The 14002-nt window shown below is 44.7% G+C and overlaps 1 protein-coding gene across 7 annotated transcripts in view; it reads left to right on the top strand.

Annotated features, from left to right (window-relative positions):
- Window positions 1-6402: 6402 nt before the first annotated feature.
- The window catches only part of SPAG9 (sperm associated antigen 9), a 120408-nt gene continuing 112808 nt past the window's right edge, over window positions 6403-14002 (top strand). For 6 of the 7 annotated variants that reach the window (XM_078384237.1, XM_020814977.3, XM_020814930.3 and 3 more), the window contains exon 1: window positions 6404-6830. In XM_078384237.1, the coding sequence (XP_078240363.1) occupies window positions 6525-6830 (306 nt within the window). In that variant the 5' untranslated portion in view covers window positions 6404-6524. Of the gene's footprint in view, window positions 6831-14002 lie in introns of all 7 variants that reach the window. The other variant, XM_072990632.2, reaches the window with a different exon arrangement.

Genomic DNA, 14002 nt, shown 5'->3' with positions numbered 1-14002 from the left:
AATACGTTTCTCTTGCAATTGGTTTCTGTAGGCCATCCTTCTCCTTTAGCATATGTTTCCCCTTTGGGACTGATAGCTATTTAAGAAATACATCGGAGAATGGAAGAACCTCTGTTTTTGTGTTGAACCCAAATTTGCTCTTCCTGCCCCCATTTCTTATTCTGGAAAGACACAGAGGCTCTAATTGGAAAAGGCCCTCTGAACACGCAACAGTCACTACAGTTTCAGTGCAATTAATAACTGTTTTAAGAAACTAACAATTTGTGTATTTAACATCATGCGTTAAAACAGCAATAACACTTAGTAATCTCGAATCACATAATACCCAGAAACAGCTGCAACATGTTTCTACATCCACATTTACCACACATTGAGATCTGTTTTGGCCAAACGTGGAAAGGAATACAGCATAGATGCCAGGTGAACAGCTTTAAGGATGTGATTCCCTAGCCAGGGCACCACCACTTAAAAGGGTATTATTTGTTGGTAAGAGATTAATTACACCATGTTCTGCTCATAAGAAGCAAATATGTTCTGTTGAGTTCAGGGGGTTTACTCCTAAGTAAATGGGTACAGTACTGTAGCCTAACATAGTTACCATACTGGAAATTGTGTAAATAAATTATAACTTAAATGTAAGTGGATCTCTATTAGTATCAAACTGAATTCCATACGTTTCCTCTCAGTTTTACTTGCTCACCCTCTGCATACACTTTTGGCCAAACTGTAGCATTTCCTGAATAAGTAGAGTGGAGGGTTTTCTCCTAATTTGGTTTCCACCTCCTTTGCTTCCCAGTTCTTTTTCCTTGTTTCTTTACAGAAGAGAAAATTGTTACAAACCGAGCACTAGTACCTCTGGCAATGAAATGCTGCAGTGCAACAAAGTGCAGGGTAAGAAGATGCAGTGAGTGTAGCAGCTGTGAGAGTTCAGCAGCAGGGCGAGGAAGCCAGGGCCCCAGATACTGCCTGTCACTTCCCTTGAGAAAAGGTTTGGCAAGCTCTAAACAAATACCAGTATGCAGACAGACAGACAGACAGACAGACAGACAGACAGCAGTGGATTGGGGGCTATCCTGTGTTTTGCACCAAGTGTCATATGTATGACTATATACCTCTTGGGCAAAAGTCATGGCCGTGTCCTTGTTGCATGGAGCTCGAGGAACTCAGGGAACGGATTTGTTCCCTTGAGGTCTTGGTTGTGGACTGGGAGAAGCAGAGACAGGGCAAGAGGGACTGCGGTGAGACTTCCAGGGACCTTCAGGCATCGTCTCACCCACAAACAAGCAACTCCTCATCTGCTGGGATTGGAAGTCTCCAGGCAGGAAGATGGCAATCTGGACAGGAGGGAAACTATCCCCTGGGGGGGACCCTTTCTTCAAGTCATGGGCCCGTATCCAGTTGCACTGAGGATACTTCTTGTGGGGGTGGGAGGGGGCTTCTGGTAGTGGGTGAGTCGATTGTCAGGAGCAATGTGATTGTGTGTGTGTGTGGGGGGGTGCTATCGTCCTCAAGATCAAAAACATGAGGGGGATCTTGAAATGAGGAGAGAAATCAGGGAGGTGTCCAAGAGGGACATGATTGTAATCGTAGGGGACTCCAATTATCCTCACATCAACTGGATCAATGCATGCTCAGGTCAAGAAAAAGAGACCGGTTTTCTTGGCATGCTTAACGACTGTGCCTTGGAGCAACTTGTCATGGAGCCCACCAGAGGACAGGTGACTCTGGATTTAATATTGTACTCAGGACCTGGTTAAGGACGTGAATGCCACTGAGCCACTGGGCAATAGTGACCATGCTGTGATCTCTTTCGCCATGCATGTTGAGGGGAGGGTGTCAAGCAAATGTGATGCAAAAGTCCTTGATTTCTGAAAGGCGGACTTCCCTCAGATGAAGAAACTACTTAGAAAGAAGTTGAAATGGAAGATAAAAAGAATCCAATCTCTCCAGAGCGCACCGAGGCTGTTTAAAATAATGGTAGTAGAGGACCAGTGGAAGTGTATACCACAAAGAAAGAAGGGCTCAACTAAGTCCAAGAGGGTCCTGGCATGGTTAATGAGAGGAGTTAGAGAGGCTTTAAAGGGCAAGGAAGGGTCCTTCCATAAATGGAAATCATTTCCAAATGAGGAAAATAAAAAGGAACACACACTCTGGCACAAGAAAAGTAAGAAGATGGTAGACTTTGAGGAATGTATGGCCAGCAATATAAAGGGGAATAATAAAAGCTTCTTTTAATATGTTAGAAGCAGGGAACCTGCCAGAGAAGTAGCTAGCCCTCTGGATGGTGAGGGAGGGAAAGGGGAGGGAAAGGGGGACTTGGAGATTGCAGAGAAATTTAATGAGTTCTTTGCATCTGTCTTCACGACAGAAGTCCTTGGGCAGATTCCACTACCTGAACAGCCTCTCCTAACTAATGAATTAAATCAGATACAGGTTAAAAGAGAGGACATTGTTGACCTAATTGATAAACTGAAGATCAATAAGTCACTGGGTCCAGGGGGCTACCTATGGGTTATTAAGGAACTTAGAAATGCAGCTGATCTTTTAACTAAAATATACAACTTGTCCCTTAAAACGGCCACAATGCCAGAGGACTGGAGGACAGCACATATCACGCCAATCTTTAAAAAGGGATTGAGGGACTCGAGAAACTACAGGCTAGTTAGCCTAATGTCTGTTCCACGGACGATGGTGGAAAGCCTCATCCAAGATGAAACCTTAAAATACATAGAGGAACAAGCCTTGCTGAGGGAAAATCAGCATGGCTTTTGTAAGGGTAGGTCTTTTGTCATAAACCTTTTAGAATTATTTGAAAAGGTCAACAGGCATGTGAATATGGGCAAACCAGTGGACATTGTCAATCTGGATTTTCAGAAGGCATTTGATGCAGCCCCGCCCCAAAGGCTGCTGAGAAAGCTCCACAGTCAGGGGATAAGAGGGCAGGTCCTCTTATAGATTGAGAATTGGCTGAGAACCAGGAAACAGAGAGGAGGTGTCAAGGGGCAGTTTTCACAATGGAGAGAGGTGAAGAGCGGTGTGCCTGAGGGATCTGTTGTGGGACCGGTGCTTTTCAACCTGTTCATAAATGATCTGGAGACAGGGATAAGCAGTGAGGTGGCCAGGTTTGCATAAGACACAAAACTTTCCTGGGTGGTGAAGACCAGAATGGATTGTGAAGAGCTTCCGAAGGAGCTCGATGAAAGTGTCAACCCAGTGTGTGGCAGCAGTGAAGAAGGCCAATTCCATGCTAGGTATCATTTAAAAGGGGGATTGAAAATAAAACAGCCAAGATTATGCCATTGTAAAAAACACTGGTAAGGCTGCACCTGGAGTATTGTGAACAGTTCTGGTCGCCACACCTCAAAAAAGACATAGTGGAACTGGAAAAGGTGCAGAAGAGAGCGGCTGAAATGATGACAGGGCTGGGGCACCTCCCTCATGAGGAAAGGCTAGAGCATTTGGGCCTCTTTAGTCTAGAGAAAAGGCACTTGAGGGGTGACATGATTGAGACATATAAAATTATGCAGGAGATGGATAAAGTAGATAGAGGGAAGCTCTTTTTCCTTTCACACAATACCAGAACCAGGGGACATCCACTCAAATTGAGTGTTGGGAGAGTGAAAACAGACACAAGAAAATATTTCTTTATCCAGTGTGCTGTTTGTCTGTGGAACCCCTTGCCACAGGATAAGGTGATGGGATTTGGCCTAGATGCCTTTAAAAAGGGATTGGACAGATTCTTGGAGGAAAAGTCCATCACAGGTTACGAGCCATGATGGGGATGTATTATCTCCAAGCTTAAAAGGAAGGGACCTCCAAATGCCAGATGCAGGGGAGGGGGATCAGGAGACAGGTCTCCAGTTGTCTCATGTGCTCCTAGAGGCCTCTGGTGGGGGCCAATGTGAGATACAGGAAGCTGAATTAGATGGGCCCTTGGCCTGATTCAGCAAGGCTCTTCTTATGTTCTTACACTGTATATTTGGTACCCGTACATCAGGGGCCTGGTGCCGGTCTGTAGGCTTGCTGGAACTGGGCCGCGGATACAGATCTCAGCATGGTGGGTGTGTCATGCTCGCAGTGGGGGTGTTGCACTTGTTGTGGGGCATGTCATGCAGGGGTGACACCCCCCCATCGTGCAAGCATGAGGTGACCCCCCCGCACACACATGAAGCTTGCTCCCCCCCAGCAGGTCTGCGGCCCCAAGAAGATTGGGGATTGCTGCCCTACAGGACCAGCAGAGGGAGCTCTTTTAAAAGTAACATTATGTAAACACTGAACTGTAAACAAATGCTGTTGCTTCCTGTACAAGTAACAACTTAAATCACACAATCCATCCTAGTTTTTGGAAACATTCTTTGATTTCAGTATAAATTATCGTAAACAAAGCCAACAGTTAGAAGATGCATGAGAGTCTCGTGAATTTCAGAAAACCAAAGAAAAATACATTTGCTTCAGTACATCAGCTCCCCTCAGAATTCTCTGCAGTATTTGTATTAATAGTTTTACTATTATACAGTTTCTTTAAATTTATATGAAGTTGCTGACAGAGGGAAGAAATTAGCAGAACTATGCTATAAGGTGACCTTGGTAGGTGGATCATGTCTGCTTGACTCCAGTGTGACATAGTTGACTCTCCTGATGTTGGAATGAATTCAGCCCATTACAAGGTTTAAATGTGGACACACCCACCCTCACTTTAGCCTTCAGTGTTGCTGTCCTTCTGCTTCTTTGGAATGAGAAACTCTGCCCTCTTTTCATCTCCAAGTAGCACAACAGAATGCCACCCCAAGCATTGGAAGGCTATATGGTTCTACTCTACCCAGTCAGCATATTTCTTTTTTTATTTCCACAAACCACAATTATAATAAATCACAAGATCTGTTCATTTCTGTTACTACTGGCAGATTTGTTCTTATACAGTTCTTCAGACTGTATGGGTGGGTAACTTTCAGAGATGTTATAGAATAGAAACTTGCTAAAGGGGTTTTCTCCCATTGTCCTCTTCCTATAATGTGTTGATTTAATCACTTAGCTCCAATTAAACATAATCTCTCTGTAGATTCAAAATCACTCATACTCATTCCTTGTTACCTTTGTTTCTCCCTACCCCCCTGCACAGTAATCTAAACTGCTAATGTAGTGAGTTACGCACCCTGGTGTCTATATAAATATGAGTTACTAAAAACAGAAGGTGAAGTGAATTTCATAATTCAGTTTCCATGACCAATTTTAGATTTGCATAGTTCCACTACCATGAAATTTATGATGCAAATACTAAAATTGTATTTTTCCTCACTTCTTCCCTGGGAAGCATCCATTTATTAGAGGTCTTTATTACTAACTTCCTTTTGACCCACCCATTCTCTCACACACAATTGTTACAGTAAATCTCACCAGTGATACAGAAATAGGAAATAAACAATAACTTCTAGCCAATTCTTCCCCCATTAGAAATAACCACATTAAATTAGGTGGTAACTTAATAAGATTCCATTCCTTTTGTGGTATAAGCATAATTTTCAGTATTTTTACTGTCAATGGGTGTGGCCTCATTAAATGCTGGAAAAGATGTATTGTAGGTGATGCTGCTGGCCTCTGTTTGGATTACTTAGTGTGAGTGGCAATATCAAAATGGTCTGGATAGAAGTGTACAGTTTTGGAACTGGGAGGAGGAGGTTGACAGCTTGAGGGGAGGGCACGCTTCTTCGGAAATCAGTCCACCACATCTTCACGAGGTTTCTTCCCAGCTGAGTGACTGGGCAGCCCTGAGCTGCAACCCTGTGCAGGCTCACCAGGTAGTAACCCTCAGTGAAGGGTGTGTATGTGTGTGTGTGGGGGGGGGGATGTGGACAACGACGGCTACCTTCGCCTGAGTAAACATGTATGCTTCGCACCATCCTTCCCACTAACGACTCAATCCCTGCAAACCACTCCGCTGCCTCGTCTCGGTTTATAGCCTGCCGGGAGGCCGCGCTTATTTGGGAAGTCAGCCCACCCCCTGCACGAAAACTGCGAGGAAGGCGCGCGGCGCCGCCGTTAACCTCACCTCCTCCCACGTTGCCCTATTTTCCTAGCGCGAGCCCCCCCCCCCCAGAACCGCCGCCTCGCCCCTCCTCCACTCGGGAGCTCCGCCCCCGCCCTGTTCCCCCCCTCTCTTTCGCCGCGTCGCTTTCAGCCTCTAAGTCCCGCCCCTCCTATCCTTAGAGCGCGAGGGCGCGCACCGATCCCGCCCAAGATAACGTCACTGCCCCGGCCCCTCCCACCGCTTCGGCGCCGTGGGTGAGGTCAGTGCCGCGCGCCTGTCACCGGGGCTCCCTTCCCCTTCGCGCTGAGCTGTAATCAAGGCCCCGCCGCAGAGGGAGGCGCTGCTGTTGCCGCCGGTCCTCCATCTCCCCTTCCTTCCTCCTCCTCCCCCTCCGGTCGCCGTCGTCGCCGCCGCCGCCAGGAGTTCTCGCTGCCTGCTCAGCCGCTTGTCTGCTCGCCCGATCCGTCGGCCCTGGTTGCCCCTCCTGCGCTCCGAGGCCATGGAGCTGGCGGACGGCGTGGTGTACCAGGAGGACCCCGGCGGGCCCGGCCCGGCGATGATGTCGGAGCGGGTGTCCGGTCTGGCTGGCTCCATCTACCGCGAGTTCGAGCGGCTCATCGGGCGCTACGACGAGGAGGTGGTGGCCGAGCTGATGCCGCTGGTGGTGGCTGTGCTGGAGAACCTGGACTCGGTCTGCGCCCACAGCCAGGAAACCAGCGTGGAGCTGGAGCTGCTGCGGGACGACAACGAGCAGCTCCTCACCCAGTACGAGCGGGAGAAGGCGCTGCGGAAACAGGCCGAGGAGGTCAGTCTCTCGGGAGAAGGCGCCCCCCCTCCCCGCCGCCGCCGTCGTGGCAGCGGGAGGGGTGGGTGGGTGGCTGGGTGAGTCGGTGTTTCTGTTGGAGGCCCGTTTGCCGAGGCCCCCCGGGAGCATCTCCCCCCACCCCCGGGAGGCCCGTGATCGCTCGGCCGGCCTGAGGGGAGGCTTGCGCGGCTGGGGTGGTGGCGGAGAAGGGGGTCTGGGAGGAGCGGCAGCCCGACGAGGCGGGTGAGGGAACTCGGCTGGGTGTGGCGGTTGTGGAGAGGCCCCCCGTCGCCCGGTCAGAGGAGCAACGGGCCCTGCACGTCTTGCCCGGGGGGGTGGGTGGTGGAAGCGGCGCCTGTGCCCAGGAAGGAGGTGGGTGGGAGAAAGAAAGTTGGCGGAGTTGACGTGACAGCCTTGAAGGGAGCAAGCCGAGGCAGGGACGGGGCTGGAGGGGAGGATGCCAAAAGAAGCCCCCCGGGTCCCAGAATTGCGAGGACGACGTGATTTTGGGGAGTCCAGGGAGAGGGGGCACTGCCTTCCTGTGTTTGTTGGGCCTGTGAATTGCCTGCGGACTCTTCAGACCCAGAATCCCTGCCAAAATGCATCTTATGATGCCGTACCTGGCTAGGCAGAAACCTCTTCAAGGGCTCATTTCATTGTTTTCAAACCTTCCTTTCCTCAGGGCTGATAACTTCTGTAGTGGCTAATTGTCTCATGTCAATCATGCAACCGTAGGTCCTAATAAATGCATGCTTGCCTAAGAGATGTATGCTCGGTGCTATCAGGAACTGGACAGTAATAGTCTTCAGGACTGATGGATGAAAGACTTTGCTAAAGCAACATGTGGTGCATGAAAGCAATCCTTCAGTGAAGGCCCCAGGTGTATTAAACTGCAGTGGTGAGTGCTGCATCACTAACTCAGTTCTTTATGCCATACAGTATTTGAGACCCATATCATGAGGAATTCTTCTATAAAATCAGAGGAAGACATTGCTGTTATGGAAACTGGTTTTATTATTTGGGGTCTTGTTCCTCCTCCTAGAAACTGGGTCAATAATCAATAATAAAGCAGAACCTAACAAAATGGGTGTTTTGCGATGATACAATCTTTGTGAGTGAAGGGAAGAACAAGCAACTTCAGATCTATGTCTTTGTGCTCCGTGCCCCTCATCATATACAGTAGAAGAATTGATGTTAGCTCCCCCAATGGTCTTGATGTTGCATCTTAAGCAAAAAAGTATGATGTATTTAATAATTATACTGTGGTGCTTCTGATGTGAACAAAGAAAGAAAAATATGGCTTTGAAGAGACTGTGCCATAATGTAGGCCTGGTTTCTTTTTCCCAAGGGGTGAAAACATAGCTTGGGTTGGGGTCTTGGGGGAAGAATTACATATAGTAAATGCATGACTATCCCTTCCCTCATATAGCTGTTTGGGTTGAATTATTCTGGATTGCTATTTAAATAGTAGTAAGAGAAAAGAAATACACAAATAAACACCATGTTTAGATTGGCCCTTTGATAAAACACATGCCTTTGGAGTATGCAGGTCCCTTCTTTTCCATATCTCATTAAATGTCCCTGGTTTTTCTGGAAAAGTTGTTGACAGCTGTTGAATTCATATGCTCTTCACATGTGTTTTTTAATTTTAAATAGCAGGCTTATAGTAATGAAAGCAGAAAAGTTTCTCATGTCATTGCTTTTGCTCTCAAACTAGAAAAAGAAGGAACTGTTTTGTGTGTGGTCAGGATTGGAGGTGGCCAGCCACCTAATTGTTAATCCACTGAAATGTCTGATCTTGGGGTTTATAGTAGCCATTCTCAGCTTTTTTTTCCTCTTTTGGCTATGATGGTAAATCTGTGAAAGAAATATAGGCCAAATCAGGACTGTATAAGTCATATAACCAACCTTATAAAGTGGTGTGTGAAGAATTGTTTCTAGTTTGTGGCTCCCTTCAAATGTGCTACGTGGCCACTGTTGAAAATGGCTGCTTTAGAGTAGAAATCTTTCTAATCCTGTGCACTAGGTGTTCAGAATGAAAACAAAATTAGGATGCAGATTTCTATGAAGGACAAGATGTGAGGGTTCAACATTAGGGGCTTCTGTCACACTCAGTAAAGTATGAGACGGTTGTAACTCTTCAACATTGTCTTCGTTTATTAGCAATTCAACATTAACTGCAACATCTTTCGGAACTGGGTTTAAAGTCTCTTGCCGTCTGAACTTCGACTGCAAGGGTGTCCAAACGTTACCAACAAAGGGATTGGTTTCATCAAAGTCCCATGGTCCAGATAAAATCTTCTCTGTAACCGGTGGTTCCCCTTCTTCTCTCTCAAGACCTAGTAGCGGTAGGTTCTCCTCGTCTCCGCTCCAACCCAAGAATGGGGAGTCCTCTCCTGGACTGGCCAGCCACGGTCCGGGAAGACCCCCATCTTCTGGAGCTCCGTGAGATGCCATGTCTTCTTCGCCTCTATCGCTCTCGCCATGGCTTCCTGCTCCTCTCTCAGACCACTCCTCCACTCCTTCACTTCAGTCTCACCCCAATAAGAGGGACGCGGTTGTAACCCTTGTCGTCTGCACCTCTCTTCTTCCTCATGGGGAACCTTAACCTGCTCCCATTTCCCTGTCCACGGATCCTGGACCCAAATCATCTCCCAACCGCCCGGAATGTCTTCCCACCTTCCCCTTATATCTCCTACCCCCGCCTCTATCGAGCCACCTCCCTTTCCTGCCAAATCCCCACCAGTTGACCCCGACATGTTTAACCCTTGCATTTCCTGTATTAAATCCCGGGTGTCTACCCCTTGATGTTTCAGACCCTTTCCTTTTCTCAACTCTTCCAACTCTTTAGTGTCCATCTCCTTGCTTTCTTTTCTAAGCGGAAAGGGTGGGGGAGAAGTCTGGGTCTCCTTAGATTGAGATCGGAGCGACGGCACTCCTACATAAGCTTCCTGACCCTGGCTGGGGGTCTTACACAAGAATATGCCAGAATGTAACCAAAGTACCTTAAGTACATTTATTATTTTTTTTGATAATAGTGGTGTGTTAACCTGTCTACCTTTTCACTTGGAAACTATTTACTTGTTACTAGGTGGCCAGGCTTTTAGATTAGGAAACAAGAGTAAAATTCTTGGCCTGGTTTGTGCCATGTGGAATAAATTGAATCAATGAGCTTTGAAACAAAAGAGAGGGTTTTATGGAGCTAAACTTTAGAGTTAAAAATATATATTCTTTGCAAGTATTGTGCATTCTTGAGTTGACTAATTTAATTTTTAAATGGGGAAAACTTTATTTAGTTGTAATTATCACTGTCAGTGTATTAAGCAGGTATTATATATTGGGAGGCAAAACAGTAACACTGTGTATGAAGGGATGATGTCATTTCCCCTATTTTGCCATATGATGATTGCCATTTAGGAAACCTGTCGAAGGTAGAACCCTAGTTGCTAAATTGTATTCTCTGTAAAATCTACTGATCTATAGCAGGACAGGCTTAATCTTTAATTGTTCATGTCACCTTTTTGGTGCTTGTTTTATTCATATAACATTGAGAAGATGGTGAAAATGGTAAGAGGAAAAAGCCTTTTCTTTTATTATCCACATTTGAAGAATATGGTCATAATGTAAAATTTTAAAGCATTAAAGTATGTCAAATGAAGGGCCAGTGTTAGCGTTTCTTAACTAAGTGGGTTGTGAGACTAGGTGGATGGCTGTTTAGATGGCTGTTTAGATGTTTTCAGTAAAAGATCTGTGATTTCTGTGGGGCCATCTAAGCTCAATTATGAGCATTTGTAGGCAAAATGAACATGGTCATTTTTTGGTGGTAATGTTCGATATCTTTAATAGTGGTGCTTGTTATGTGCTGTAAAGTCTCCTCTGTCTTATTATCTTCAAAATGTCCTGTTTTTAACAGCATGTTCGGACTTAAGCCTGTGGGTTCCTTCAGGGAGTCAGTCCATCTTGTATTTGGTCTTCCTCTTCTCCTATTGCCTTTTATCTTTCCCAGTGTTGTAGTTTTCAGAGGATCCTGCCTTCTCATGTTGTGCCCAAAGTATGACGACCCTTCACTTTCAGCATTTCTGCCTCCAGAGATAGTTCAGACCTGATTTGCTCTAACACCCACTTGTTAGTCTTTCTGACAGTCCAGGGTATCTGCAAAGCCCTCATTTATAATTTATATCAGTTTTTGTTTCTTTAATGCATGTGACGTCTTATAACACATGTGTTATCTTGAATCTTTTCCAACTGTAAGATATGCCTAAACTTTCAGAAAATGAATCTGATGATTTAGCAGTGATCTACATGTGACTGTTAAGTAACAACTTATTTTGCAACATCAGCACTTGAGCAAATACAGTAATTTCCATTGAAAAAGGAGCTCTTGGTATGCCTATATTCTATCCACTGCAAGTCTCCTTGTGTCTGGCTTGAATGGCAGTTTGTATTGCTTACCATTTGGCCATTTGCTAATTGCAGAGAATCTGCAGTTGAAGCTTATCCCTTTCTTTGCAAGGGCTTGGTTATTCTTGGGGACTTTGATCTACCTCCCTACTTCAGTGGTTCCTAACCTAAGAACACCCACATGTTATTGGGAAATATCTTCCAGCACCCCCTCATAGTTGGTCCTATTGGCTGCAGCTTTTAGGAGCTGGGGAATCAATTTAAATAAATGTGGGTGTTGTTATTTTGGCAGTTCCCTTGGGCTCCTTTCTCTTTTTAAAAAAACAATTCTTTGAAAGTTGTATAGTGGCTTCCAACTACAGTGGTCAAATATTCTTTCGCAGTCACAACTATAAAAAGCATTCTTGCGTTGGGTTTTTTGTTCGTTTTATTCTCATTCTCTTGTGAATTGACAGCATTGTAGACTAGAACAATTTGTGAATGATTGTCATCCCAAAACCAGTTAACTGAACTAGTTTTGATGACCATACAAATATAAGAGGGTGCTGCAAAACATTTAGCAAAGGTGGGGTCAAGCTCCTAACACTCTAGTAGCAGAAGCAATATCTGAGCATCTCAACATTTATGTTTAAAGTATTGGTCTCTATAAGCCAGAAAAATCTGCTGATCCTCCAACAAGTTCCATATTCAGCCACCATATGATGCTTTAACAGTCTCTGAGATACTGCCAGTAGGGGAAAAGTACAGAGACCTGTTATACCTGCCTCCAAGTGACATGGGCTGCACTGTAGAACCCTTGACAGCAAAAGTGCTGCTGGTGTTTGGTTTCAGTTTGTTGGTGAAGTATCCAAATATCTACTTTGATAGGAAGTTGGCTAGCGGAGTAATGTTCTGTTGGTTTTGTTAGATGGTTGTTTGAATTGTTCCCATTGAATGTGTGCTTTATAAGATTTCAGATATCAAGAGAGTTAAGGCATATGATCTTTTGTGCCTTGGGCTTTACTGGCTTGGAATTAGAGAACTTTCTAAACAAGTTTGCTGTTTTTATGAGTTATAGAGAGGGAACTGGGTGGTTGGCTTGACAATAGATTGGTTTATATATTGAAATAGCACGATAAGGTAAAGCACATCTTCTATGAGATTATTTTTATTATTATTTCAATTCAATTTGCAATTGCTCTGCAGTGCTTCAGTTGCTCTGCAGTGCTTCAGTTCACTCATTGTTCTGCAATGAGTGAAATCAGGGACTCTTAGAAAAGTAAAATGGTTGAAGGATGTTTTTTTACATTATTAATGTAGGAATAATTTGAATACAGGTCCATACTAGAATGGTTTGTAGCGTAAAACAGATACCATGCAAGAAGAGTAAGCACTGATGGAGGGAAATAGGAAAATAGATTGTTGGAGAAGAGATTCTATGAGAAGTACTATAATGCATTTAGCCTGACATCAGGAAACTGCTATTCTTGAAGACATCAGACTGCAGAATAGGTGCCTATAAAAGAGTTGATAGACTTCTGGTGATCCTAATTTCCACAATTTAGTAAAGCAAAGTGTGTAGTGTATCTTTTTGTTTAGCTTAAATAATTTTGGATTGAGCCTCTACTGTAGTGAGTGTGAAGAGTTTTCCTAATGCTTTCTCTTCTGGGGCCTGACACCCTTCCTCTCCTAAAACCAGTTGTATGGCGCAGGATGGGATCTTCCATTAGCACCAGCAGTCTTAAGTAACTGTGCTTTAAAATGTTTTCAAACCAGCAGAACTGTTGTCTGGCATTGTCAGACATAACAGTTCTGTCCTGCTATATTGGATTCCAGTTTTCAGTTGTATTTGCTGAAATCAACAGGACACTTGAGTGTTGACCTCAGTGCCCCATTAATTTCAGTTAGAGCGAAGTTCAGCTAACTTATTCTGAACCCAGCCCAATATAGTCATAATTTAAAACACTCTCAGAAAAATTCTGTGTATATTTACCTGGCAGGTAATGGGTCCTTCAGCACCTGTAAGGGTTAGGAAATGCCATTTTGTTTCAACTTGTGCCATTTAAAGTTACTACATTTTGTACACAAAAAGTGTACAGCCTAAGTTCTTAGTTTTGGTGTAGAGTGTATAAGTGAGATGGAAATGTTATGAAGTAGTGACAACTCTTGTTATATTGAAACAAAGTCCAGGAAGGGGCAGTACTTCTATTGGGTCACTGAAAAGTTACAAATAAAATGAGCTTTCAAGTTTTTAAGAACTATTCATTAGGTAAAATGTGGTATTAAGGTTTGAGTTACTGTAATACAAATAATGGAAAAAATGGTCCATATGATGAAACATGCTGGGCTTATGAGTCTTGACTGCCAACAAAACTCTTGCAGCAGATGTCTATGGTGATTTTTAACTTCAGACAGTCTGTCCCCCAAAGTTACACCATTTACATTATGCTGGTGTGACTACACAAGAGGACTTTGACCAGTGATGTTGAGACTTGTACAGAACTGCCTTTCTGGTTTGTCTGTATATCATGCAATAATAGTTATGTGCTGTCAAGTCAATTTAATCTACTGAAACCTTTTTTGGGTGTACTCAGAAGTAGTTTACTGTTTTCTTCTTGGGATGCCCTGAGGTTGTGCAACTTGCCCAAGGCCACACAGGCTGGCTCTACTGGCAAGAGGCCAAGTGAGAAATCAAATCCCTAACTTCTGACTCTGCAACCATATACCTAACTCATTGAGCTATCTAGCCAGCTTTGCCTATAAAAAGTACCGGTACATTGTAATTTTAGGGC

This window comes from Pogona vitticeps, chromosome 2 (genome assembly GCF_051106095.1).
Source record: "Pogona vitticeps strain Pit_001003342236 chromosome 2, PviZW2.1, whole genome shotgun sequence".
NCBI lineage: Eukaryota > Metazoa > Chordata > Lepidosauria > Squamata > Agamidae > Pogona > Pogona vitticeps.
This window is presented reverse-complemented; position numbering and strand designations above follow the sequence as displayed.